The 26,661-nt window shown below is 45.8% G+C and overlaps 1 protein-coding gene across 4 annotated transcripts in view; it reads right to left on the bottom strand.

The window, feature by feature from the left end:
• Nucleotides 1–5,696: 5,696 nt before the first annotated feature.
• The window catches only part of STRIP2 (striatin interacting protein 2), a 64,827-nt gene continuing 43,862 nt past the window's right edge, over nucleotides 5,697–26,661 (bottom strand). For 3 of the 4 annotated variants that reach the window (XM_065552140.1, XM_065552145.1, XM_024110613.3), the window contains 4 exons: nucleotides 26,009–26,075; nucleotides 12,267–12,371; nucleotides 10,502–10,706; nucleotides 5,697–7,875 (listed from right to left, as the gene is read on the bottom strand). In XM_065552140.1, the coding sequence (XP_065408212.1) occupies nucleotides 7,625–7,875; nucleotides 10,502–10,706; nucleotides 12,267–12,371; nucleotides 26,009–26,075 (628 nt within the window). In that variant the 3' untranslated portion in view covers nucleotides 5,697–7,624. Of the gene's footprint in view, nucleotides 7,876–10,501; nucleotides 10,707–12,266; nucleotides 12,372–26,008; nucleotides 26,076–26,661 lie in introns of those variants that run through there. The other variant, XM_065552153.1, reaches the window with a different exon arrangement.

Raw genomic sequence — 26,661 nt, 5'->3', positions numbered from 1 at the left:
AAACCTTGCAAATAAAAGCCACAGATTAACCCTAAAATACCAAAACCCCAAGGAAGAGCCGGTCCTGCCCTCCCCCCGCTTTTTTTTGTAAAAGTTCTTACCTCTATTACTATTTCCTTAGTTTATTAACACGAACATTTAAATATAATTTACTTTTCCAACACTGCTGGTGCTTGGTTTACATGTTGCATCTGACTCTGCTCCAAAGACAAAAATTAGATTGGTTTCTGGTCAGTTTAACCCAAACAATACCATACAAATTAAAAAAATGTGATAGTATGGTTAAATTAAAAACTAGTTCAATACTTAGCATTTTTACAGTGCTTTAAATTTGCATAGTGCAGAACAACCAATTATTTAATTGAAATTTTAAAAAAATCCCATTAATAATTTTTGTATAAACTAAATCTAAAATAGGAACATAAGAATTGCCGCATTGGAACAGACTCATGGTCCATCTAGTCAAATAACCAGTCTTCAAGAAGCACCAGATATTTTTAAGGAAGGTGCAAGACACGTTGCTTCTTTATGCAGATGTAGGATAATCTTTCCCCCACATTAGGTCTCCTTCTGTCTCTGTTAGAGATTAATTTAAACCCTGAAGCATGAGGTTTAATTTCTCTTCCAAGATTTATATTAGCATTAACTATAACAATTCTGGATATTCTTACCCATAAATGTCCAATCCCTTTTAGAATGTTTATGAGGTTTGGCCTCAATGACATCCTTTGACAATGAGTTCCACAATTTAACTGTGTATTGTCTGAACAAATATTTCCTTTTATTGGTTTTGAATTTGCCATCTTCTAATTTAATTGAATATCCCCTTATTCTTATCCTCAGAGAAAACATAAGCTCCCAATCTACTTTCTCTGTCATTCATTACTGTACACTTCTAACATGTGCCCTCTTATTCATCAACTTTCAAATGTAAACAATCCCAATCTTTTCAATTTTCTTCATAGGCAAGTTTTTCCCTGCTGCTAATAATTTTCATTGCTCATCTCTGAACACCCTCTAATTCTACAATATCCTTTTGGAGATAGAATGACCACGACTGCACACAGTATTCTAGGAAAGGCTGTGCCATTGCATTATATAATGGCATATTTTCTATATTCTTCTCTATCCCTTTCCTTATGCATCCTAACATCTTGTTTGCTTTGTTCATGGCAACTGCACGTTGGGCCATCATCATCGAGCACCACAATGACACCCAGGTCCCTTTCCTGAGTTGATACTGTTATTCTGAAAAGGTGTTCATGGCTGCTACCAGTCACAGATCTGATTAAAACTGATTGGTATGCTAGCCCCACTTCATTCAGGTTCACATGGAAGGAGTGATTAAATGCCTCTTTATATAGTAATAGCTGGAAACAATAGGAAGCCACTGCCCAGCGTAATGGGCTATATGACAAGGTTAATCAGAAACTAAGGGCTTGTCTACACTTACATTTTATAGTGCTCTAACTTGCTGGCTCAGGGGGGTGAAAAATCAGCCCCCTGAGCACAGCAAGTTTGAGCGCTTTAAAGCGCTAGTGTGGACAGGCTCCGGGCGCTGGGAGCCATGCTCCCAGCACTCAGAGCTATTCACCTCGTGGAGGTGGATTACCAGGAGCACTGGGAGAGCTTTCCCCCATGATGACAGTGTTTTGCAAAGGTACGTGCAGATGCTCAAGTAGCTGCTCTGTAGATTTCCAGGATGGGGACATTCTTGAAGAAGATGACCGAGGAGAAAACTGATCTCGTGGAGTGTGTACGGATTGCAGGTGGAGGTACTAAATTGCAAGCCTCATAACAGTGTTTGATGCAGCTCGAGACCCATTTAGAGAGTCTCTGGGTTGATATCGTTGCATCTTTAGACTTATCCATAATGGAGAGGAAAAGCCTAGGAGATTTCCTAAAAGCCTTTGTCCTGTCCAAGGAGAAGGCTAGGGCTCCTCTTACATCAAGTGTGTGTAGAATGGATTCCCTATTATCTTGGTGAGGTTTGGGATAAAAGAATCTTGGGAATCAAGAATTCTTGATTCATGTGAAAGGCTGAGTCACCTTGCAGATGAACTTTGAGTGTGGTCTGAGTGTGACCTTGTCAGGAAAGAACACAGTAAAGCAGCAGCCCATCAGGATAATCTGATTGTGGGCCGCGAGACATTTTGCTGAGTTGACTGTCTGCAGGCACAGCCCCCCAGCCAATGGGAGCTATCTTCCATGAACTATCTAGTTCTCTACCTTATCTCCCAAATAGGTTGAAGCATTTCCAATCATAAGAACAGCCATACTGGGTCAGACCAAGGGTCCATCTAGCCCAGTATCCTGTCTACTGACAGTGGCCAATGCCAGGTGCCCCAGAGGGAGTGAACCTAACAGGTAATGATCAAGTGATCTCTCTCCTGCCATCCATCCCCACTCCTGACAGAGGCTAGGGACATTCCTTACCCATCCTGGCTAATAGCCATTAATGGACTTAACCTCCAGGAATTTATCCAGTTCTCTTTTAAACGCTGTTATAGTCCTAGCCTTCACAACCTCCTCAGGCAAGGAGTTCCACAAGTTGACTGTACACTGTGTGAAGAACTTCCTTTTATGTGTTTTAAACCTGCTGCCCATTAATTTCATTTGGTAGCCCCTAGTTCTTGTATTATGGGAATAAGTAAATAACTTTTCCTTATCTACTTTCTCCACATCACTCATGATTTTATATACCTCTATCATATCTCCCCTTAGTCTCCTCTTTTCCAAGTTGAAAAGGCCTAGCCTCTTTAATCTCTCCTCATATGGGACCCATTCCAAACCCCTAATCTTTTTAGTTGCCCTTCTCTGAACCTTTTCTAGTGCCAGTATACCTTTCTTGAGATGAGGAGACCACATCTGTAGGCAGTATTCAAGATGTGGGCGTACCATTGATTTATATAAGGGCAATAATATATTCTCCGTCTTATTCTCTATCCCCTTTTTAATGATTCCTAACATCCTGTTTGCTTTTTTGACTGCTGCTGCACACTGCGTGGACGTCTTCAGAGAACTATCCATGATGACAAAAAATCTTTTTCCTGATTTGTTGTACCTAAATTAGCCCCCATCATATTGTATGTATAGTTGGGGTTATTTTTTCCAATGTGCATTACTCTACATTTATCCACATTAAATTTCATTTGCCACAAATGCTACAAACAGCCTCTGACTCAAGGCTGCTATGACACTACAGGTCACCTGGTCCTGGACTCCATATTGGGATACCAGTATTTTTCCACTGACGGATGTGGGAACCAAGCTTTGAGATACAGGGTTCCCACCATCTGCAAAAGCTATTTAAGGCAGGGAAGTGACATCATCAAGGTTCTTCACTGACTCCCCACCCAAAGATACTCTTGAAAACACCTAAGGAACAAGACTGAACTGGGGGGGGGGGAGGGGGGGAGTGCTGGACCCAGGCTAAAGGGAATTTTTTAGCCTGTGAATGAAACACCTAGGGATTCCAAGCTGTTAGTGCAGCTTGTCTCTTAAAAACCTGCTGCCTGCTTAAGAACGGCCATACTGGGTCAGACCAACAGTCAAACAAGCCCAGTATCCTGTCTTATAACAGTGGCCAATGCCAGGTGCCCCCGAGGAAATGAACAGAATAGATAATCATCAAGTGATCCATTCTCTGTCACCCATTCCCAGCTTCTGGCAAACAGAGGCTAGGGACTTCATGGCTTGCTTCATCATTTAGGGTGAGAATTTGCTATTTATATCCAATCTATGTAGTATATCAGGGATCGGCAGTAGGAGTCACGATCAGCCGAACCTGCGGCTGCAGCAGGTAAACAAACTGGCCCGGCCTGCCAGGGTGCTTACCTTGGCGAGCCGCGTGCCAAAGGTTGCCAGTCCCTGTAGTATATTAAGCTTAGGTTGTGTGTTTTGTTTATTTGCTAGGTAATCTGCTTTGATCTGTTTGCTATCCCTTATAATCACTTAAAATCTATCTTTTGTAGTTAATAAACTTGTTTTTGCTTTGTCTAAAACCAGTGTATGTGTAAATCATAATTTCCGGGCTCCAGCTGTGCTGGGGAAGCGCCGGCCGGGGGCGCAGGGTCTGGGGGCTGCCCGGCAAACCGTGAAGCCGGTAGCGCTCGGGCAGCCCTTTTCGCGTGGCTGGGAGTGGGAGGGAGGAGGGGGCGGAGTTAGGGTGGGGTTGGGGTGGGGGAAGGGGCGGAGTAGGGGCGGGGCTGGGGATGGGAAATGGGCGGGGCCAGGGCCCCGTGGAGGGTCCTCTTTTTTTATTTGTTAAATATGGTAACCCTACTGAAAGCAATATTCAGGTAACGAGGTACCAGCAATTTAGATTTTTCAATATACTCCATCCCTTTCTGAGTACAATTAATACCTGGGCTTTTAAGAGCACCACTGCACATTAAAAAAGTATCTTAATTCATCATTCCACAATGCCTAATGTGGATGAGAGAGCTTGCATTGTGCCTGGTGATGTGCATTTTTTGTTGTTGAGCTGTGTACTACAGCACCGAAAGCTTAACTGGTACTTCAAACAAATTCTCCTCTCATCACATACATCAAAACAAAAAAGTTACTTGGAATCTGCAAAACAAATATGATACAACAGCTAACCTCAGAAATGAGAGGCTGGAATGGATACACAAATAATTCATGTTTCCTTCCTGCCCACGTGTAAAAATCATATCCAACAAACCTCACTTTCAGTCAGAAGGGAGTTCTCGGTAACCCAGCAAACAGATATTGTCCACAGGCTTGTGATCAGAATTAGCTACACATCAATGCTTATTTTAAAATTTATGGAAAGGTTTTATCACTGACCTTTTGACAATCACTTCCCCCTCCCCCCTGGGGGGGGGAGGTCAGAATGAAGGGAAGTCTGAGTGATTGGAAGCCTTCCAGCCAGAACCATAAATAGCACCAACTATGGGTTTGAGCCTTCCTGTCGGAGGTTGAAGACAAGGTGTGGCACTTTTAATGTGCATGTTTTCCTTCCCGCTGACTGGGGGGAAAGACTGACTCTATAAAAAGAGCCACCAAACAAGTCAGTCAGTACTTATAGGCCGAAGGCACAGAAACAGTGGAGTGTGGATTAAGTTCAAACTCCAGGATCCTTTCAGTCATGTAGCGCAGTACTTACTTTTCACTTCTACTCCCACGCACCTGAGGTACTTACATGGCCCTTATTACCATAGTATCTGAGCACTTTCATCTTTAGTTTATCTTCATAACACCCCAGTGAGGTAGAGAAATACCATTATCCCACTTTTTACAAATTAGTAATTGAAGAACAGAGAAAGGTCAAGGTCCCACGGGAAGTCCAGGCAGACCCAGGTTCAACCAGAGGCCCAGGCTAGCACCCTGACCACTGGAACCATAGCAAATTTCCAGTTATCAATATGCCACCATCTTATTATTTAATGTTGGGAGAATTCTTATTTTCAAGGCACAGACACTAGACGGCCACCTACATTAAATCATTCTATTGTTTTTCAGCTCCTTTGTTTGTTTTGGTCTCCATAGACATGTCAGAATAAAACATCCACAAACCCATGGTGTAGCATAAGGGCTGTGCAGCGTTGGGAGATCTGAAGCAGAGAGATCAGAGTTCAGGTAGCTGAGGGGAGGACTGAACAAGCCTGGAACTTTTACAAAGAACATTAGCAACTTTTATTCCAACACCTTAATTTGAGGAAATGCGCACACCAGAGAAGTCACTCTGCTTTATTTTTCACACAACATGTTTAAGAAGGGAACAGATTTACTATTGCCATTTCTTTGAAAAATGCCTGATCATACAAACCACATTAAGAACCGTTCTCAGCCTCGTTCCGTTGTAATGAACACCGATGCTGGCATAACAAATACTTGTGGCCTTATCACATGTGCCCTTGAGATGTGGCTAGCACGACTACAGTCTAAATGATGAAGTTTTGCCTGCAATATACTAACACGTGCTGCTCCTACAAAAGCTGAATTCTTGTGTTCAGGAAGAACAAACAAAAAAGGTAAAACCCTAAGGCCTTGGCTGTCCAATGCTGATGGGAAAGCTCACAGCATGTAGGCACTGCCCTATACCTTCAATGTTGCTTTCAAAAAACCCATCCTGCTTTTATGTCTCTCTCTCTCCCAAGGTCTCCTACTGATGGTCATGGGTTTTTACAGTGCATACACCATGCCAAGAGCGAAATCTCATTCAGTGGTTTAGCCACTGACTAATATACTGGACAAATGATTTTATTCTGACACGTAAGTGACTCTCAGTTGTTATACCCATGCGAAGGTAGACTAGACCTGAACGTTTATACTAAGCCCTAAACTTTCCAAGTTGTAGAAGTCTCACACCTAAATTCTCTCACACCACCACAAAGCTATAGGCTATACAAGTTCACTATTCTCTTCCCTCAGCACAGAAATGCTATTCCCCTGCCCCCCCTCCCCACACCCCATTTTAGGATAGAACACAAAGAATAGCCTCCCAACACCAAACAAATGTCTGTGTCTCAAAAAGTCAGAAGGGTCCCTTTCAGCAAGACATTGCCTTTACTATCACTTACAGAGCTAGACATATTACAGAGCAACGGAAAGCTAAGTAGAAATCTAACAGGTTACAGTAATTGCACTTCATAACAATGGCCCTGCTGCCCTCTCTTCTCTGCATGGTTCTGGACGGAGAAGAAAAAATCATTGTAAATTAACTGGGCACCTACAAGAGACGAGAAAGAGAATCTCTTTAGCAGTTTAGGTTGGTAACGTCTAGTCAAAGAAGTCCAGGCTCATCGAAATATTAAGTAGAGCAGACCGCAGTCTAACTCCGTTATGGTACATCATAGATACCTTACTGTTCAATACAAAGTTAAATGAATGTAGTGAGGGAGGAAAGTGCTGGATTCACAGGTGTAGTGAAAGATGCAAAACTGCCAGCTCTGGAAACCAAAGTCCTAGGTTATACAGCGCAAGCAGCAGCAGTGAGGTTCCAGTGGTAGTTTAGTTTCCATTGGCTTATTCAGTCTGTAGCCTCTGTTGAGATGGTCAAATATTGCCAGTTATTGTTTACTTTCAATTTTTGAGGTATTAGGCTGTCTAATCTAGGGGTTAATATGGTAGTGGGATGTCTAATCATCTCTCAGGCGACATTCCAAGTTGAATAAGTGAAACGTGTTCTGTGTATTAGGCACAATGCAGGGCAGTCAGGCAAGGCAAAGACCTTTCACAGTTTAGAAACGTAGCAAGCTTATCATACATGAACAACGCTAAGAAAGAAGTTAAGATACTCATAACCAGATTCTGATTTCCATTATATTGGTGTAAACCTGAAGTAAACTCCACTGATGTCAGTCGAGTTTCTCTAGATTGTCACCAGTGTAACATCAGAATTTGGCCCTCAACCTCTACGTGCAGGTCCGTTTACGTTAGATGGTCTCTAAAAGATTGGAGGAAAGGGAAGGTCTCTAAAAGATAGGGACACCACACTTTAGGGTGTCTGAATAGTTATAAAACTTCAGTTCTTATAAGGGAGATGTTTTGCTGGACTTCAGAACCCCCTAGTCAGTGAGCGACCTCTCCTTTCCCCAGGAAGTAGCACCTCAGAGCCTTGCTGAGATGGTATTTGGTTCAGGTAATCCTGTCATTGTCACTGATAATGTAGCAACTCTTCCCAGCGGATTGGCTGGGAAAACACCTCTCTTTCTAGCCAGAGTTCATAGGAGTAATGGAAATCTTCAGGGAGCTCCAGCTGTTGCCCCAGCACGCTCTGCAAGCAATTGTCCACCGGTGCAAACTCTGAGTCCTGGGATTTATCATATCTCCGGCTATTAAAGGCTTCAATGTTGGCTCTTAGTGTGCATTCTTCAGCTTGGAAATCCCAGGGTCTGGCATCAATATCTGCATTTGATAAGAAACCCCCCCCCACACACGAGTATGAGAAAATCATTCATTTTTTTCTGACATGGGATGAGGTTTTAACAGAAGTAAAGGATTGTGACCTCATCACACAGTCATATGCCCATGAGTGTGTGTGTGTGTGTGAGAGATACACAAATCTCCTATATTAACATAATGCTACAGTTGCAAAACATTAAAAAATTAGGCAATACCAGAATTAAGGTTACCTGTACAACCGTCATTCTTCCCCTGTCTGTATGTATTATGATACACTTTTAATTACATGAGCACATAATATTTTCCCACAGGATCCCACCATTTTTGCTGAAAATTGCCAAAGGAAACCTTCAGCCCGAGGCAGAGACGAAGCATGGAAAATTTAACATGAAGTAAAATATGGCAAATTTATAACTCACTCAAAATCAGGGCTGTTAATGGGAAGCAAGTATAGGTGTTGGGGCATTATTGGCTGGATGTAATAACCATATTTCAGCCATGTAATATCATTCAGTAGTGTCATTCAGTCCCTCTGGAGTCTATTTCTAGATGAAATAGTCACTCACATTAGAAAGAGACAGTGAATTCACTGGTTTAAGGGGGAAAAGGTTTGATTTAGTGAGCTCAGTGGCAACTCAGACATACATAGGATAAAAATAAACCCTCCTAGGGGAAAATAAGTCCAGGGCTTGTCTCTGAAAGCCTGGGCATTTACAAAGTAGTCTGACAGTCCGTCCAGATCAAGATGAGATATCTGAGTACTGAGCCATGTTAAGTATCACATTATGTTGTTGCTTAAATCTCCTTTCCTGGGGGAATTCGGGATTCTGGCAAAATGCCATTTTTCATTAGATTCTTATGTCAGAGTAAATCCTGGTGCGAGAGAGGAGCAAAATGTGGGGCAGAGAGGGGAACCCTAGTGCCAAAGTGCAGCACCCAACATAAGAGAAATACATAACTACGCACCTGCAGAAAGATCCAACCACAACCTACAAGTCATCCTCACTCTAGCCCAGTGATGGGCATCCTTCAGCCCATCAGGGTAATCTGATTGCAGTCCTCCGCTTCCCGCAGCTCCCATTGGCTGGGAACGGTGAACTGCGGCCACTGGGAGCTGCGGGGGCCGTGCCTGCGGATGGTCAACATCAGCAAAATGTCTCACAGCCCACAAGCAGATTACCCTGATGGGCTGCATGCGGCCCACGGGCCACAGGTTGCCCTCCACTGCTCTAGCCTCACCATCTTTTCTTTGCACAAGTCAGAAAAATCATCCTTCACTTCTGTGTTTCCAGCTCATTATTCTTAACAGTGGCTGGTCAATTGCCATTTAAAAAAAAAAATTGAGTCCTCGTTTAAAGGAAAAAAAAAAAAAAACCAACACTTTGTAGGTGCTCTTCTTCTTCTGTCTGTGAGCGTCGAGTGCCTAAAACTCCCACGACAGCCAAAAGCGTGAAGTAGCCGCGCACCATCTGCAGTACAAAATATTCCTGCTACTGTCTTCACTCACTTCAAGAAGCAAAGAGCAAGTGGAGGAAAACAGTTTTATGGTAAATAATTCAAAAGGGACATGTCAAAAAAAAAAACAACAACAACAAACAACAACAACTTGTGTCGTGTGTTTCCTTTTCGGATTTCACTAAACTCCACAGTGAAACTAGATTAATGAGTTTTACCTTTGATTCTCCTGAATCAGCATCACATATATGTTACAGCTCTCAAAAACAAAGGGTGAAGGCTTCAATCATTAACAAATCATTTTAATTGAACTTAAACTCCCTAAAGTGTTTTTATGTATAGCCAATTTCTCCTACACATTTAACCTACTCCTCCCTCAAAACTTAAGTATTGGGTTTTGATACAGTGTCCCATTCATATGAATTCCTTAGAAAATTGCAGGGTCATATAATCCTTTTTAGGGGATATAAGTAGCAGAGACACAATACAAGTTTTAAGGCCAGGTTGTCAAGGCTAAGAAATGTGTTTAGATCCTTCCTTCCTCTTTAACCAAACCTGGGATTCAGATTACCGTACTGAATTAACCGCAAAGTCAGGGCACTGAGTGTGTAGTCAGCTGCATCCCATGGGTTAATACATCATTGTAGTTGTCAGAATCCTCCTCACAGCCATTATTGTAGAAAATATGGAGGGTGAAAAGATAGAAACTATCTCCCAGGGGTGGCAGATATGCGGCCCACAGGCTGAAACACAAGCTTGTACAATTGTACAGATTTTCACACACTGGCCACGTTTACATCTGCAGACTTGATGTGATTACAGGCACAGCCAGTTATGGTGTATAAAATGACCTCAACTGCAGACAACCTTGCACCTGCAATTTTTACAGTCGCAAAGTAGCCGGTGCCAATGGAGGCCGAGTTGAGGTAGTGCTGAAACTTAGGTCCTACAGATCCCAGCTGATAATGCTCTGAGTGGACACGTGATGGGAGGGTGGATGCAATCTGTGCTATCTTAAGCAAATCAGATCTGGCCTTAAGGCTTCTGAACAGCTGCCAGAGAAGCCCTCAGCCAGACCAAGTTTGTAGGGTCCTGATGGATCTGCAGGTCCAACGAAATGCACAGTAGCATCAACCAAGAACCCAGAGCCGGGGCTCTCTCCAGCAATACTCACCGTTGCCATAAGCCCAGTCATCGTTCATGCGGTGACGCACTTTCTGGTAAATGGCAGACATCGTTTTCATGTTGCTCTTTCTCCACTGGCGCCCAAGGTACTTGGTCTGGATCTTCAAGAGCTTCAGCACATACAGCTGCATCATGGCCTGCTTCACTTTCAGAGCGCGTTTCAGGATCGGGGCGGATTTAAAAACCACCAGCATCTACCAAATCACCAACAAAAACGTCGTCAGCACATTCTCGAGTTCTGAGCCGCTCGGACACCCTGGTGGCAAACGTGGTCCAAAACACAGAAAAACTGAATAGGGACGTGCGGCAGAGCAGGTAAGTTGCGGAGGGTGGGGAATAAACATTTCTGACTATCCTTTGGCAGAGGAGGGTTTCTGTAAGGGAACTGACTTCTAGACTGAGATAACTTTAATATGAACCAACGTGGGGGAAGAATAACTAGCAACACAGCAGATCTTAAGAGCATTCAAAATAGGGTGACCAGATGTCCCGATTTTATAGGGACATTCCCGATATTTGGGGCTTTTTCTTACATAGGCTCCTATTACCCCCTACCCCGTCCCAATTTTTTACACTTACTATCTGGTCACCCTAATTCAAAACAACTGGCCAGCCTGAAGCCCCAGCAGAAGCATTTATTGTGGCCCACTGACACCCTGCAGACTCTTTTTGGGGAACTATAATCTAGACTTACTAAACTCCGCTCCCTTCTCTCCTCATCTTCCTCTGCTTCTCCTCAAAGAGACTGTTACATGGTCCCGCCCACCACTAGGGCGCTTCCTCCGGGTTGCTCTGGGGATTAGCGCCTTCCAGGTCTGACACCCCCTTCTGCCGCTCCTTCACATGCCCTGCCACTTCTCTCTCTTTGCGACTCAGAGTATTCCCTCTTCATGGTTTGGCCCTCCAGCCAGGTCACAACAGTTCTCCCCTTACGGGGCATCAAGATCCTATCAGACGAGTGGTCCAGGCAGTCTTCTGCTCCACTGCCCAGTCTGTGCTGTTCCCCCCAGTGGCTGGTAGGGGAACCTGGGCCGACCCTCTACTCCGGGTTCCATTCCAGGAACTCTATGCCTAGCAACCATGGTCTGCTTTCTCCTTGACCCTGTTGCTCTTTCCCTACACTCCTCCTTACATCTCCTGGCCCCACACCCTGGGTTTACCAGCCCAAACTCCCCCCTCCCAGGGAGTAATGGAAGATCACTTAACTGCATAGCCCCAACCACGCCTCCCAGGGAGTGACTACAGACTACTTCCCTTGCTGCCCTATTCTGCTGCCAACTTCCTGCTCCGACTGCTCATTCGTGTTGCCGGCTGCGTTGGCTCTTCCCTGGCCTTTCCTCCCAGACAGAGCTGGACGTAACATTTAGGGTGACCAGACAGCAAATGTGAAAAATCGGGACGCGGTGGGAGGTAATAGGAGCCTATGTAAGAAAAAGACCCTAAAATTGGGACTGTCCATATAAAATCAGGAAATCCGGTCACCCTAGTAACGCTCTAGGCACGATTTCCCAGTTTCTTCTTGTGTCAACATCTCACATTCTAGTTAAAATGTTTTCTTCCCCAGGGCAAGATCCGGGGAGAGAAATTCGCTTCATCACCCTAATCGGACCGAAAGCTCTTGGACAGAGAAGGCTGTCCCTTGCTGCACAAAGGATGGGCAGATGTAGTGCAGTACACTCGCTCACATCAAAACGCCATTAAATGCACGGCAGGAGCTCTGCGACAAAGGGCAACACCCCCAGACCCCAGCTCACCATGGTCCTAGAATGTTTCCACTTGGTCAACTTGTTGAGGAGCCTCAGCAGGTTAATACAGGAGAACAGGTTCCTCCAGCAGAACTGGTGGTTGTCCCCAGCTTCCTGAAGACAGACACAGGAGGGAAAAGGGCCAGTTCAATGCTACTGCCTGCCGCATTAAATTGCACCTCCCCTGAAATCTCCTTGGGCAAAGTTATTTGATGACCAGGGCCGGCTCTAGGATTTTTGCCGCCCAAAGCAAAAACAATTTTGGCCACCCCACCCCGTTCTTTAATTACCCCGGCCCCGCCTCAACTCCGCCCCTTCCCCAAATCCTCTCAAAAAAAAAAAAGCTCTCAAGCCTAGGAGGGAGGGAGGGAGGGGGAGAAGCGGCGCCCGCGCCGCGGCCACTCAGTCTCCCCCTCCCTCCCAGGTTTGAGAGCCTGGGAAGGAGGGGGAGACCGCGCGCCGCTGCTCCCCTTCCCTCCCAGGCTTGAGAGCCTGGGAGGGAGGGCAAGTAGCGGCGCGCAAATCAGCTGTTTCGCCCGCCCTGGCAGCAGCAGCGGAGGTGAGCTAGGGCGGCCGGGGCACATTTTTAGGGGCGGCATTCTGGCGCCGGCCATGCCGCCCCTAAAAATGTGCCGCCCCAAGCACCAGCTTGTTTTGCTGGTGCCTAGAGCTGGCCCTGTTGACGAATGTCTGACGGTGGCATCTGCACAGTTCTCATTCCATATAAAAGACAAGGGCATTGAACACCATAACACACTCATCTGGCTGGCTGATCGCTTTGCTGACCAGCTGACAGACACCGGGAAAAGCCATTCTGAAAAGCCCACTGCTGACACTGAGGATTTAATCTGTGCATACGTTAAGAGAAAGGGATAAGACGGAAGTGCAGTCATCCGCTTGTGTTATCCAGGGAACTACCTGCTGCATTCATTGTTTACATACAGAGAGAATTATAGCCTAATAATCACCATTTATTTACAGAATTGTATTTTTTAGATATTATTTATGAATTTACAAGTCACCACCGGCGTTGGGGACATTTTGCAGATAAAGAAAATGAAATTACACAACGACAGATGACAAACAATAATATGGGTCATAGGAGAACAACGCTTTTTATACTGCAGAGATCCAACTGGCATTTTTTTAAATTTCTACTCATATTTTATACAGAACCAGTCTATCAGCTAATCACCCACCAGCTCCTATTTGCGTAGATCACGTCTGTTTCTCCTCCAGGAGGAGCAGTTATAAAACAAGTGCACATTGGCTTAGAAGATAATCATATTTCTACGGTACCTTTCATCCCAAACGAGCCCCAGCAATACTTCCAAAGCAGCAGAACTGAAATGCAGCCACTTCTGGAGTGAAGGGCAGCAACTAACCGTGCAGAGCATGCTGCTCGACAGAGAAACTGGACATCATGGCCGAGGATGAAAGAACAAATTCCTACACGTACACAAAGCTCCCCTAGCTTTTAAAAGGTGTTCATGCAGAGAAGACGGAACCTGGGATTTTAAGATCTTGTCTGAACGGCCCATGCAGTTAACCCTCGTATTTCAAACCAGATCAAGTCCCTCCGGCTTTATCATCAATGTTTGGGGGTAAACAAACATCAATTTTAAAAATAAAAACAGACTAAAATGACCCCCCAAGTTGAGGATGTTAACTTGTATCTGATCTGTGACGTCGGTGTCCAATTCGGGTGGTAAGCTCCTCACGGCAGGGACCGTCTCCTTCTATTTGTACACCCTTGAGCTCTCTGTTGGTGCACAATAATCGACTTGGGAATAAGGGCAGACACTAGTACTAGCAGATTTATAAGCCATTTACGTTTGTCTAGCGAGCTAGGATTGCAGGAAATACCTAGGAACCCATAAGAAACTGAAACTTGCCACACGGCACAAATACTAGGCCCACTCAGAGGAAGAGTTCTGAGCTGTGACGGGAGGCCGGGAGACAACGAAGCGGCTTTTGTAATGACATCTCTAAGATGAGGTCTACACTAGAAACTTTTGCCGGTATAACAACGTCTGTTAGAGGTGTGGGTTCTTTTTAAACAACATTTTTATAATCAGAAATAGAATCATAGAATCTCAGGGTTGGAAGGGAGCTCAGGAGGTCATCTAGTCCAACCCCCTGCTCAAAGCAGGGCCAATCCCCAGACAGATTTTTGCCCCAGATCCCTAAACGGCCCCCTCACGGATTGAACTCACAACCCTAGGTTTAGCAGGCCAATGCTCAAACCACTGAGCTATCCCTCCCCCTAGTGCAGACAGTTATGCCAATAAAGAAGTGATTTTGCCAGCATAGTTTATTTTGGTCCAGCAACTGGTATAAGCTAGACCAGTACAAGCCTATTTTCACTGGTAGCAGCTGTGTCCACACAAGTAGGGTCTATCTGCACACTTATAGCAGCAAACCTTTTCCAGTGCAGACTAGACTATAGAGGCAATCTACCACTAAACAGCAATCAAATGGTGTGCAGAGTTTAGCCCAGACAGGAGAAAGTATTCCTCATGACAACGTACAGTCCTGACCTGCAAACTGCAACCGGCTGTGTTTCTCCAGCCAGAATGCTTTCATGCACACAAAGCCTTTTTTTTTTTTTTTTTTTTTTTTTAAACGGAACTAGTTTTGGTTTTGCTGCTGTCGTTTTTGGTTACTAGCAGAATGGTGGGCTGGAATTCTTTTTGCAATCATCCTTACTTTAACTGTAAAGCTTAATTACTCTAAGTCTTCACACCTCCGTTATGAAGGAGCAATTATCCAACAGGCAACAAGCGCATCCCCTGGAATTACACTGCGAAACTGGCTCACACACTCTCCAACTCCTCTAATGAGGAAAGATTAAGCAAGACCCAGCTCTGCTCTTTTCTCACAGCGTTTTCACAAGAGACCAAAGAAGCGAGTCTCGTGTTCCCTGTCTGACGACAGCGTAACCAGGCGAGATCGCACTTCTTTCTTCCCTTTACCGTCTCCCTGGGGAACCCTGCCTCCTATCTGACAACACAGTACATGCCACTCCGCCTGAGAAAGGGGGAGAGGGACCCTGTCTGACCCAAAGGTGGTTATGTTTTATCCTAGTCCTTTTCATTAACCTTCCTTCCCCCCCCGGCTTTTTTTGTTTTGGACTGCCCCTGAAAAAGAAGCAAAAAGTTTTTAAAAATCGGAGTGATTTACTCTTTCTGTATAAATTTTCCATGGAAGCAGAATGTAAACACATAATATATTTCTTTGTATTCAACCCGCACGAGGGATATTTTCATTCCCACAGGGTACAATCAACTGCTATGTCAGCTAAGAAATATGTAATCATAACATTCACAAAGTGCAAACCAGGGCATCCGTGAAGTAGAACACCTTTTCATTAGATGCAGAAAATTCTAGTTGAAGCAATACATTTCACACACTTTCTCTCTCCCCTCTCCCCTTTACAAGGAACAGTAGGGCAGGTTTCAGTCCTGTTAAATAAGGTGATCTCAACTGGGGCTCGTGACTCCTCAAGGGGTTGCAAGGTTATTACGTGGGGGTCGCAAGCTGTCAGCCTCCACCCCAAATCCTCCTTCACCTCCAGCTTTTATAATACAGTTTAATATAAAAAACAGAAATTTAGGGCTGGAAGGGACCTTGATAGGTCAAGTCCAGCCCCCTGCACTGAGGCAGGACCAAGAAAACCTAGCCCATCCCTGACAGGTGTTTGTCCAACCGGTTCTTAAAAACCTCCCATGATGGGGATTCTACAACCTCCCTTAGACGCCTGTTCCAGATCTCAACTGTCTTACAGTTAGAAAGTTTTTCCTACTATCTAACCTAAATCTCCCTTGCTGTAGATTAAGCCCTTTACTGCTTGTCCTACCTTTAGGGTCATGGAGAACAACTGATCTAATTCTCTTTATAACAGCCCTTAACGTATTTGAAGAGTGTTAACAGGTCCCCTCCATGGTTTTCTTTTCTCAAGACTAAACTTGCCCAGTTTCTTTAAGCTTTCCTCATTGGTCAGGTTTGCTAAACCTTTTAGCATTTTTGTTGCTCTCCTCAGAACTCCCTCCAATTTGTCCATCTCTTTTCTGAAGTGTGGTACCCAGAATTGGACACAATATTCCTGCTGAGGCCTCCCCCATGTTGAGCAGAGCAGGACAATTACCTCCCGAGTCTTACATGCAACACTTCTGTTAATACATCCCTGAATGATATTCCTTTTTCGCAACTGTATCACACGGTTGACTCATATTCAATTAGTGATCCACTATAAACCCCAGATCCTTTTCAGACTTCCCTTTTAAGAAAAGTACTTTGCACTTATCTTTATCGAATTTCATCTTGCTGAATTCAGACCAATAGAACAACTCTGGGATACTTGATATCCATTGAAGAATACAATCCCATTTTTAATCTTGTTCAATTCAGCTCCTCAAACTACTTCCTGTGAGTTCAACCGTGTAATTACACATTGTATGAAAGAGTATTCATTGACCAGTTTTGATTTTCCCCACTCTTTACATTTAACTGACGGTCCCCTTGTTCGTGTATTACGAGACAGTGAGAAAAAAAGCTCCCAATCTACCTGTCTCCTCTAATTTGCCTCCTTTCCAAGGCAAACCATCCCAGTCTTTTCAATCGCTCCGAACACAGGCATTTTTCCAGACCCTTGATCATTCTCATAACTCCTCGCTGAACCCCCTCCAATTCTGCAATATCCCTTTTGCAAGGGGGAGACCAGCATGGGACACAGGATCCAAGTGAGATTGCACCATGGATTTACGTAAAGGTATTAGGATAGTGTCTCTATTATTCTCCATCCCATTCCTTATACAGCCCAACATCTTGTTTGGTTTTTTTGAATCTCAGCTGTACAGAGAACAGAGGTTTCATTGAGCTGTCTACAATGACACCCAGGATCCTTTCTTGAATGGAGACAGTCAGTTTAGAACCCTGTATGGTGTATGAATAGTTTCTTTTTCCACCTCCAATTACTTCGCATTGGTCAACCTTGAATTTAATCTGCCACTGGGTTGCCCATTTCCCTGGCTTGTTTAGATCTCTCTGAAGCAGGGTGGATTGATTTAAATCAAAGCAATTTAAATCATGATTTAAATCACCAAGTGGAAAGCCTCCATTTAAATCATTGATTTTAATCAACTCTTCCATTTAGAGGTCAGTTATTTTCTAAAGAAAGTTACATGGTTATTAGGTGATATAACCATTAAGCCATGTTGATTTACAACTAAATAGACCCGTTGCACCAGATTTGGTACATCTTTTTGCTACCTAGGAGGGTACACTAGAACTACAGTAGAACTTCAGAGTTATGAACACCAAAATTACAAAACTGACCCATCAACCACACACCTCATTTGGAATACACAACCAGGCAGCAGAGAAAAAACAGCAAATACAGGTGAGTACTGCGTTAAATGTAAGCTACTAAAAAAAAAAAGGGAAAGTTTTAAAAAAATTTGACAAGGTACAGGAACTGTTTCTGTGCTTGTTTCATTTAAATTAAGATGATTAAAAGCAGCATTTTCCTTCTACGTAGTAAAGTTTCAAAGCTGTATTAAGTCCATATTCAGTTGTAAACTTTTGAAAGAACCAGCATAACGTTTTGTTCAGAGTTACGAACATTTCAGAGTTATGAACAACCTCCATTCCCAAGGTGTTCGCAACGTTGAGGTTCTACTGTATATACATGTACTTGAGTAATTATATAGTTCAATATTTTCAGATTCTTATTAATTGTATATTTTTAGTATGTTAGAATATGGTGAATGATATATTGCTTATTTACTAGATAATTAATGTTTTGCTCATGATTTGTGGCAAGCTGAATTAGGCTGGTAACTGGAATTTAATTAGACACACAAAACAGCATGTAAAATTTATTTGTATTAAAACAAAACAACCTTAAGTGTTTTGGACACAAATTTCTCTTATCAAAAAACGTTTCACATTTACAACTAAATGATGTATTAAACAGAGGGATTAAATGTAGTCAGTGAATTGAACTGATTATTTTAGGTCAGCCTGGGAAAAATTTTCAAATATGCCTAAGGCTAGGTCTACACTGGGGGGTGGGGGCGAATCGATTTAAGATACGCAAATTCAGCTACGCGAATAGCGTATCCAAGCCGATTTACCCCGCTGTGAGGACGGCGGCAAATCGACCACCACAGCTTCCCCGTCGACGGCGCTTACTCCTACCTGGGCTGGAGTACAAGCGTCAATTCAGGGATCGATTATTGCGTCCCGATGAGACACGATAAATCGATCCCTGAGAGATCGATTTCTACCCGCCGATCAGGGTAGGTAGTGAAGACAAGCCCTAAGTGAAAGTGACTGGAGCTTAAGTTCTTACTTGCCTAAATCTCTTGAAAATGAGATGGTCTCCGAAGCTGCTTAGGCTGACCTATTCCATATTTATAAAGCTTGACCTCAAAAGTCATATGTTTCCCCCCTGATTCTATAGAAAAGCAGCCTTTAACTCAAAGTTTTGGATGGATTCAGCATATTTATTTTTTATTTAAATGTTTTAAGAGTTTATAAGAAGTTTAGATCTTAACATACTTTGTATTGCGTTCATATTTCATTATATTAACAGGTTTATTTTTTAAAAGAAAAAAATTATGATTTAAATAATCAAAAAATCTGATTTAAATAAAAATATGATTTTTTATAAATAATCAATTTTTATCCACCATGTTCTGAAGTTCCTCATAGTCCTCTCTGGTCCCAATTAACCTAGATAACTTTGTGTCATCTGCAAATTTTGCTATCTCACTACTTACCTCTTTTCCAGATTATTAATATATCCCCTAAGCCCCCCCACTGTTAACCTTTTACCATGATGAAAACTGACCATTTAATCCTATTCTGCATTCCATTTTCTAACCATTTTTTTGAGCCATGACAATACTTTGCCTCTCACCCAATGACTACCCCTAGCTTCTTTAGTAGACTCTTGTAAGGGACCTTTGCTAAGGCCTTTTGGAAGTCTAAGTAATGTCAATGAAGTAGTGGATATAGAAGAACTAGATGACATGTTCACCATCATCATCTTCTTTGCCTTCACCTTGTCCAATTAGTCGTGGTTGGTGGCTTTTGTTCTTCATCGCCAAGAGATCCTGTTGAATATGTCTTTCAAGCTGGTACCAACCTTCTTCATGTTCTCCTTCTATGTCTCGAACCATATTTTTCTAGCTCTTCCTTGTGATCTTCATCTCGTGACTGCCAGATCTTGTACTCTCTGGCCAACATATCCGGTGTCCTATTGCCTCATAAGACCCTGCCACCGCAGTCAATACTCCCTCAACTTTTCCGTGAGGGGGACTACCTGCACCATGGCTCGCCTATCAGCTCTTGTCGGACCCAGCGTCCACCTGAGTGTTCTCATTTTGGCAATGTGAAGTAGTTGTACTTCTCTCTTTCTCGTTGGCCAGCATTCCGACGTGTACGTCCTGGCTGGCCTAAGCACAGTCTTATTCACTTTGCTCTTTAGTTTACTTGGCTTATCCTTATTGGAGAGAATTTCCAGCAACTCCCTCCATTTGCATCAAGTGTCTGCATGTGACTCCTAGCACCCGCATGCACATTCCTGTCATGGCTCAACCATCAATGGAGGAATCTGAATTGTTGCCCAGATTTTAACTCTATACCATCTAGTTTTACTGGCTCCTCGTTGTCCTTCTCAATGAAGCAACGTGTGTATTCCATCTTTCATCTGCTTACTCGTAAGCCATTTTCTTCCAACAATGCCCTCCATGGTTCTAGATCCCTTTCCACTTGGTATACGGGTGCACAACAATACAAATAAATAATGATGTCTAAAGAATTCTAAGAGATTAGTGAGACAATTTTCCTTTGCTGAATCTGTGCTGGCTAGACCCTATCAGATCCTGATCTTCCAGATGATTTGTTATTCTATTTCTGATTATCTTCCTTAATTGTTCCCTTTAACCTGGGGTGATCGAGTGGATCCACTGATTCTTTTGTAGGCTTCCTGTTTCTGAAACAAAGACTCTCGTGTTGGTTTTACCTCGAGCTATTTGCTCTTTGAACTCCATTTTGGCCCTTCTAATTTGCCTTTTACTTAAAGTCTGCTGTAATTTATGCTCCTGTTTACTGGATTCACTAGGGTTAGATTTCCAAATTGTAAAGGATTTCTGTTTGGCTTGCATAGCCTCTCAAAACCTTGGCATTTAGGCCTGGTCTTCACTAGGAAATTAAGTCAATACAACTATGTTGCTCAGGGATGTGAAAAATCCATACCCCTGAGCAACACAGTTAAACAGACCTAACCCAGGGTGTAGACAACGCTAGGTCGAAGGGAGAATTCTCCAGTCGACTTAACTACCACCTCTTGGGGGGGTTGGGTGGGGGGTGGATTACCTGCACCAATGGCAGAACCCTTCCCATTGGCATAGGTAGCATCTTCACTGCAGTGTTTTAAGTGTAGACAAGCCCTTAGTCATATAATGGTTTACTCCATGGCCTCCTGGTTCTCTTTTTAGTCAGTGATACGCATGTCTTCTGAGACTGTTGTTTTCCTTAGTAGCATCCAAGTCACCTCCAGGGATTTTATGACCTCTACTTTCAGCTTTATGTCCTTTTTGACTAATCTTCTCATGTTATTCAAACCTCCTCTTCTAAAGTTTACCTGTCCTGTGGATATTAAACCTAATTATACTGTAGCTACTCTCCCTTAATGGCTCAGCAACTATCTCCACTCGAACTAGTGTTACTTAAGACTAAATCCAGAACAGTTTCTCCCCTAGTGTGCTCTAGAAAGAGAGGTGTACAGTAACTGGAGTTTGAGGGGTTTTGTCCCTATGAGTGCTCTACTGTCGGATGCGGGTGTGCCCATGTACTCTTGACCGGAGCACCTGTGTGTCCACACCTGCATTCCACACATCCTCATGCTCTGGTGTGAGAGTATATAGGGAGAGACGCACCCGCCAATGCTCTATTTTGTCCTCAACTTGTAGTGGAGTTAACAATTGAGGCAAAACCTTGCCTGACCCCTTCTCTCCTATCCAGGGATGGGGAAAAGGGCCAATCTGCCACCCCTCTGGGGAGCAGGATCCCTGCCTGGCCCCCAGTTTAGGGATAACATAAGAATGGCCTTATTGGGTCAGACCAGTGGTCCATCTAGCCCAGCACCAAGTCCTCTGACAGTGGCCAATGCCAGATGCTTCAGAGGGAATGAACAGTTATTGAGTGATCCATGCTCTGTCATCCAGTCCCAGCTTCTGGCAAACAGAGGGACACTTCAGAGCATGGTTTTGCATCCCTGCCCATCCTGGCTAATAGCCATTGATGGACCCATCCTCCATGAACGTATCTAGTTCTTTTTTGAACCCTGTTATAGTCTTGGCCTTCACAACATCCCCTGGCAAGGAGTTCCCCAGGTTGACTATGCGTTGTGTGAAGAAATAGGATGGGGAAAAAGGAGAGGGATTGCTCCCCCACACCAATGAGATGTGGCTGACACCCCTGCCAATCCAGAGGAGAAGGCTGGAAAGTGTCTCTCCTCTCTGCCCCCAAGGGAGAAGGGTGCTTTCCCTCATCACCACTCCCAATCCAGGGGAAAGGGGAAGGAGTGAGTCTGGAGGGACTTATTCCTTCATTCTAGAAGTGAGCTTGGTTGCTGGCATTAGGGGGCGAGTGGAGGACTTATGCCCCTGGCCTGTAACCACTGCTTTTAAACGTGAGGTGACACCTGAAGGATCTTTCTTTTCCCCCATATCTTGAGCAAGTTCTGTGGTTCTTTGGAGTGAACCATGGGGACAGGTCTGGGCTTTGACTCTTCCCCTTCCAAGGAATGGAGAAAGGATGGGTGGGTTCAGAAGCAGTCAAAAGCAAAAGCATGTGTTGCATGAGTGGGTATTGCACCCATGTGACAGGAGGCAGGATCCCCAGTGCACTCAGGAAGAGGGGCTGATAGCGGGTAATGCAGCTGCCCTTACGCTGGAGCACGAGGATTTATAGACTGCAGGCAAGAGGCATGGACCTCTGGGTATTGCTGACTAAAATCTCTGATCGAGAACACACGGATGCACGTACATCCCGCAGTGGCGCACCCATCGGGGCAATAACTCGAAGAACTAGCTCTTGCAAGAAGCAATTGCTTAAAGTGTGGAGAAATTGTTTTTCTAAACTTCATCCCCATGTGCCATTTGACCAGTTTCTGCGTGAGTAGCTGCATCACCACCTTGTTCGATTTTGCTGCCTCCTCGATCTCTCAGCGTTGTGTGCTCAGTTGCCTTTTCTTGATTTGGAAGCTTAAGTGCGACCCAATTGATGCACAGGCCTTAAATAGGCCATCTGCACTGGGCTGAATTTTGGAACTATAAACCTTAGGGAAATAATGAATATCAGGGTTGGAAGGGATCTCAGGAGGTCATCTAGTCCAACCCCCTACTCCAAGCAGGACCAATCCCCAGACAGATTTTTGCCCCAGATCCCTAAATGGCCTCAAGGATTGAACTCACAACGCTGGGTTTAGCAGGCCAATCTCAGCACCAATGAAGATAAGAGATTGCTGAGACCTGTGTTTGAGTTGCAGCGGTTCACAAGTCCACCATCCACAACTATGATCCACTAGATCAGTTTAAATGCAGATGGTTTAGGACTGGAAGATCTCCAGGAACTAGCATGGTCTAGTGGGATTTGGCACCAAAAGCTCCCAAATTCTAACTCCGGTTCTGCCGGGGACTTACCCAAGCTCCTCACACACACTCTGTGCTCTGGCTCCTCCCCCTGTCAAGTGAGGAGAACATTCATCTCCATGACAGGAGAGTTATGAGGCGGAATCAGTGAACGTTCATACAGCACTTCATAGTTGCTTTAAGTGCAAATCAAGAAAACAGCTGTAATTAGCAGAACATGCCACTAGATGTCACTGTTGCTTCAGAGAAAGTGAAGCCAAAGTGGCTTTAAAAGTTCACTCCAGTTTAAACACAAAATCTGGCCTACTGGAGAAGTACATGTGTACTTCCTTATAGGTTTTTTTTTTTTTTTTTGAGCCCTTCTTAAAAGCAGAACTTCTACTTCTCCCCAGCACCACTGAGTATGCAGAGGGTTTGTTGTTGTTTTTTAAACTGCCTTTTGGAGGAAGCATGGAATTAATTTAGCTCCATCTACTGATTTTATAGTTGCCCTGGCATCATTAGTGGTTTTGCAGCACCGCTTTGGGAATATCGTTAATTCACCTGTACTCCCTCCCCTTTACTTGCCCTGCAAGAGCGGATCTCAAATACTGCAGGCCCTGTAACAACGGTGGCTATTTGCTGTTTTCACCATGGGCGATGCTAAACAAACCCAACGGCACTACATAGTACGGGCCAAGTTCTGCCCTTAGGCACACATACAGTTTGATGATTGTCCCCCAGCGCACTCAAGAGCAGAATTTGATCCTTCAGATCTAGAGAACACTTCCCGCCCTGGTCTGACACTGTCAACTCTTACAATGCTGAACAGCTCCCAGGTGAATCACTGGATGGGCTAAGGGCTTGGAGCACAGATAATTAGGGCCCTACCTAAGTCACAGTCCATTCTGGTCAATTTCACGGCCAGAGGGTTTTAAAATTGGTCAATTTCACGATTTCAGATGTTTACATCTGAAATTTCATGGTGTTGTAATTGTGGGAGTCCTGACCCACAATGGGATCATGGATGGGGGTTGCAAAGTTGTTGTAGGGAGGATTGCCACCCTCACTTCTGTGCAGGCTATGAGCTTCCTGCAGTTAGAGGAGGTTACCGGGGGTGGAGGTGGGTAGGATCTCCCCCATGCTGCTGGGAGTGCCCCAGTCGGGGGCTCCTAGCTGCTAGTCCAGGCCAGATTAAGGCAGGTCCCCCCCAGCCAATTTGGGGGGCCACCTGGAAACATGGGTGCCCCAGCAGAAGCCCCGACCAGTTCACCCGAGTCCCAGCAGGAGCCCTGGGGGAAGAAGCCCTGAGCCCCAGCTGGAGTGGTGGGGGGTGCCCTGAGCTCTTGCTGGAACAGCAGGGGACGGAAGCCCCGAGCCCGGGTTGCCCCGGGCCAGCTGGGGGAAGGGGGTGCTGAAGCCCCAAGCCCTGGCTGACCCTAGCTCTGGCTGGAAGCCAGGAGGAAGAAGCCCAGAGGCTGGGCTGCCTTGGCTGGGGAGGAGGGGGGCAGCAGAAGCCCCCAGCCCAGCAGGAAGCCCCGAGCTCAGAACCCAGAGCTGCGGCAGGAGCCATGGGTGGAGGGGGGATGGGGGGAGTCGGAGGGTGTACCACCCTCATTTCTGCGCTGCCTCTGGAGGTGGGTCTTATCTCCCTACCAAGAGCAGTCATGAAGGGGAAGGACAACTTCTGTCCCTCCCCAGCGTCTCCAGACTAGCCGCCCCAGGCTCCCAGCAGCAGGGGAGATCAGATTTCACGGAGAAGGGCTGATTTCACGGTCGTGACATGTTTTTCACAGCCATGAAATTGGTAGGGCCCTACAGATAATGTACGGAACACTAGTCCGGGCTGGCCTCTGGCTCAGAGAAGATGGGTTGAGTCAGAGAGAGTCTTTCCAGAGGAGAACCTTCCCTATCTCCCCACTTCCAGAAAGTCTCCAACTCCCCTCACTCTCCAGTCAAACACTCCCTGCTTCTGCCCGATCCCACCGTCCTCTCTGGGTTCCCAGGGTTACAACATAAAACGTGGCGGCTAAACTGCTCTTCAGAGTCCCTTTACAATGACTGTGGTTGTGAACCTGCCATGATGATGTGTCATCTCCAGGCCACGTGTGTCTGACCTGAACACAGCAGCTTGCGCGTAATCGCAACTGGATATTGATGACTTCTGGTTAATATAGGGTTACCATATTTTGTGCCTCCAAATGGAGGACACTCCCTGGGGGCCCGGCCCCGCCCCCAGCCCCGCCCACGCCCCAACTCCGCCCCCTCCCAAAGTCTCCGCCCCCTCCCCTGCTTCCCGCGAACATTTAATTCGCGGGAAGCCTGAAGCAGGTAAGGGGGGGGGGGGAGGGGGAGGAGGCGCGGCCCAGGCTGGTCCCCCCACGGCTCCAGCCTGGGTCGGCTCGGGCCCTGGGGTGCCGGCCCCGACCGACCACCCCCCGGCTCCCAGCCCCGCGGGCCCGGCGCACCCCCCGGCTCCCCGACCCCGGCTCCCAGCCCGGCTCCCCGACCCCGGCGCACCCCCCGGCTCCCCGACCCGGGCTCCCGGCCCGGCGCACCCCCCGGCTCCCAGCCCCGCGGGCCCGGCGCACACCCCGACCCCGGCCCGGCTCCGCGGGCCCGGCCCGGCTCCCCGACCCGGCTCCGCGGGCCCGGACCGGCACCGCGCCCCCCGGCTCCCGGCCCCGCGCCCAGCCCGGCCCCCTGCACCATGCCCCCGGCCCCGGACAAAGAGGCCCCGGCCGAGCCTCCCGATTTTCCCGGACATGCCCGGCTTTTGGGGATTTCCCCCCGGACGGGGATTTGAGCCCCCAAAAGCCGGACATGTCCGGGAAAATCCGGACGTATGGTAACCCTAGTTAATAGCAACATTTTGCCAGGAATCCATCCCGTCCCGTTGCCTGTCCTGTTAATGGGACTCGAAGGTTTGCCGTGGCATGCTGCTTATTGACATGTTTTTGAAGAAAGGCTCCAGCTGCAGGCAGGTCTGCGGGCTGCAGGCAGAGAAGGAAGTGCTGGGACGTGGCTGCAGCCAGCGGTGAGCCCGTCCTAAGCGCTTCCTTCTGGGGCTGCAACATCTGTTACAAGGGTTACTGACGTTCTCCTTACCAGGCTTTCGGCAGTGAGCTCAGGCAGCTCGTGGACTGTGCAGTGTGGATAATCCAGGACAGAGATGCTGTGGGAGACAGGGAAGGGGGAAAAGAGTCATTCATGAAGAAGTAGATCAGTATTCAAGGAGCTGTTCTAAAACAGGCTACATTACTTTTCCCAATCAGCCATTACGAAGGATGAGGGGGGAGGGATAGCTCACTGGTTTGAGCATTGGCCTGCTAAATCCAGGGTTGTGAGTTCAATCCTTGAGGGGGCCACTTAGGGATCTGGGGCAAAATCAGTACTTAGTCCTGCTAGTGAAGGCGGTGGGCTGGACTCGATGACCTTTCAGGGTCCCTTCCAGTTCTAGGAGATAGGTATATATTCTATTCTATAATCTCCATCCCTAGCACACTGCATCTTGGCAGGGGGTTAGACTAGATGGTCCTTGCGGTCCCTTCTAACCCTAGGATTCTTAATTACAGTGACCCCACCTGGCACAGGCAGAACTGTGACTTCCCCCCCACGCGCCAAGTTGTTGGGTGCTGCTAGGAAGTCACTTGCTTTCTAAGTAGGTCACGATTTCTCAAAGGGTTTCTTAGCGTGAGCCACGCTGAACAGCCTGTCTTGTGGATGCATCTGCCTTTTGCATCGCTGATTGACAGACTACC

This window comes from Chrysemys picta, chromosome 1 (genome assembly GCF_011386835.1).
Source record: "Chrysemys picta bellii isolate R12L10 chromosome 1, ASM1138683v2, whole genome shotgun sequence".
Lineage (NCBI taxonomy): Eukaryota > Metazoa > Chordata > Testudines > Emydidae > Chrysemys > Chrysemys picta.
Note: the sequence above shows the minus strand (reverse complement) of the source record. Positions and strands in the feature narration are given on the sequence as shown.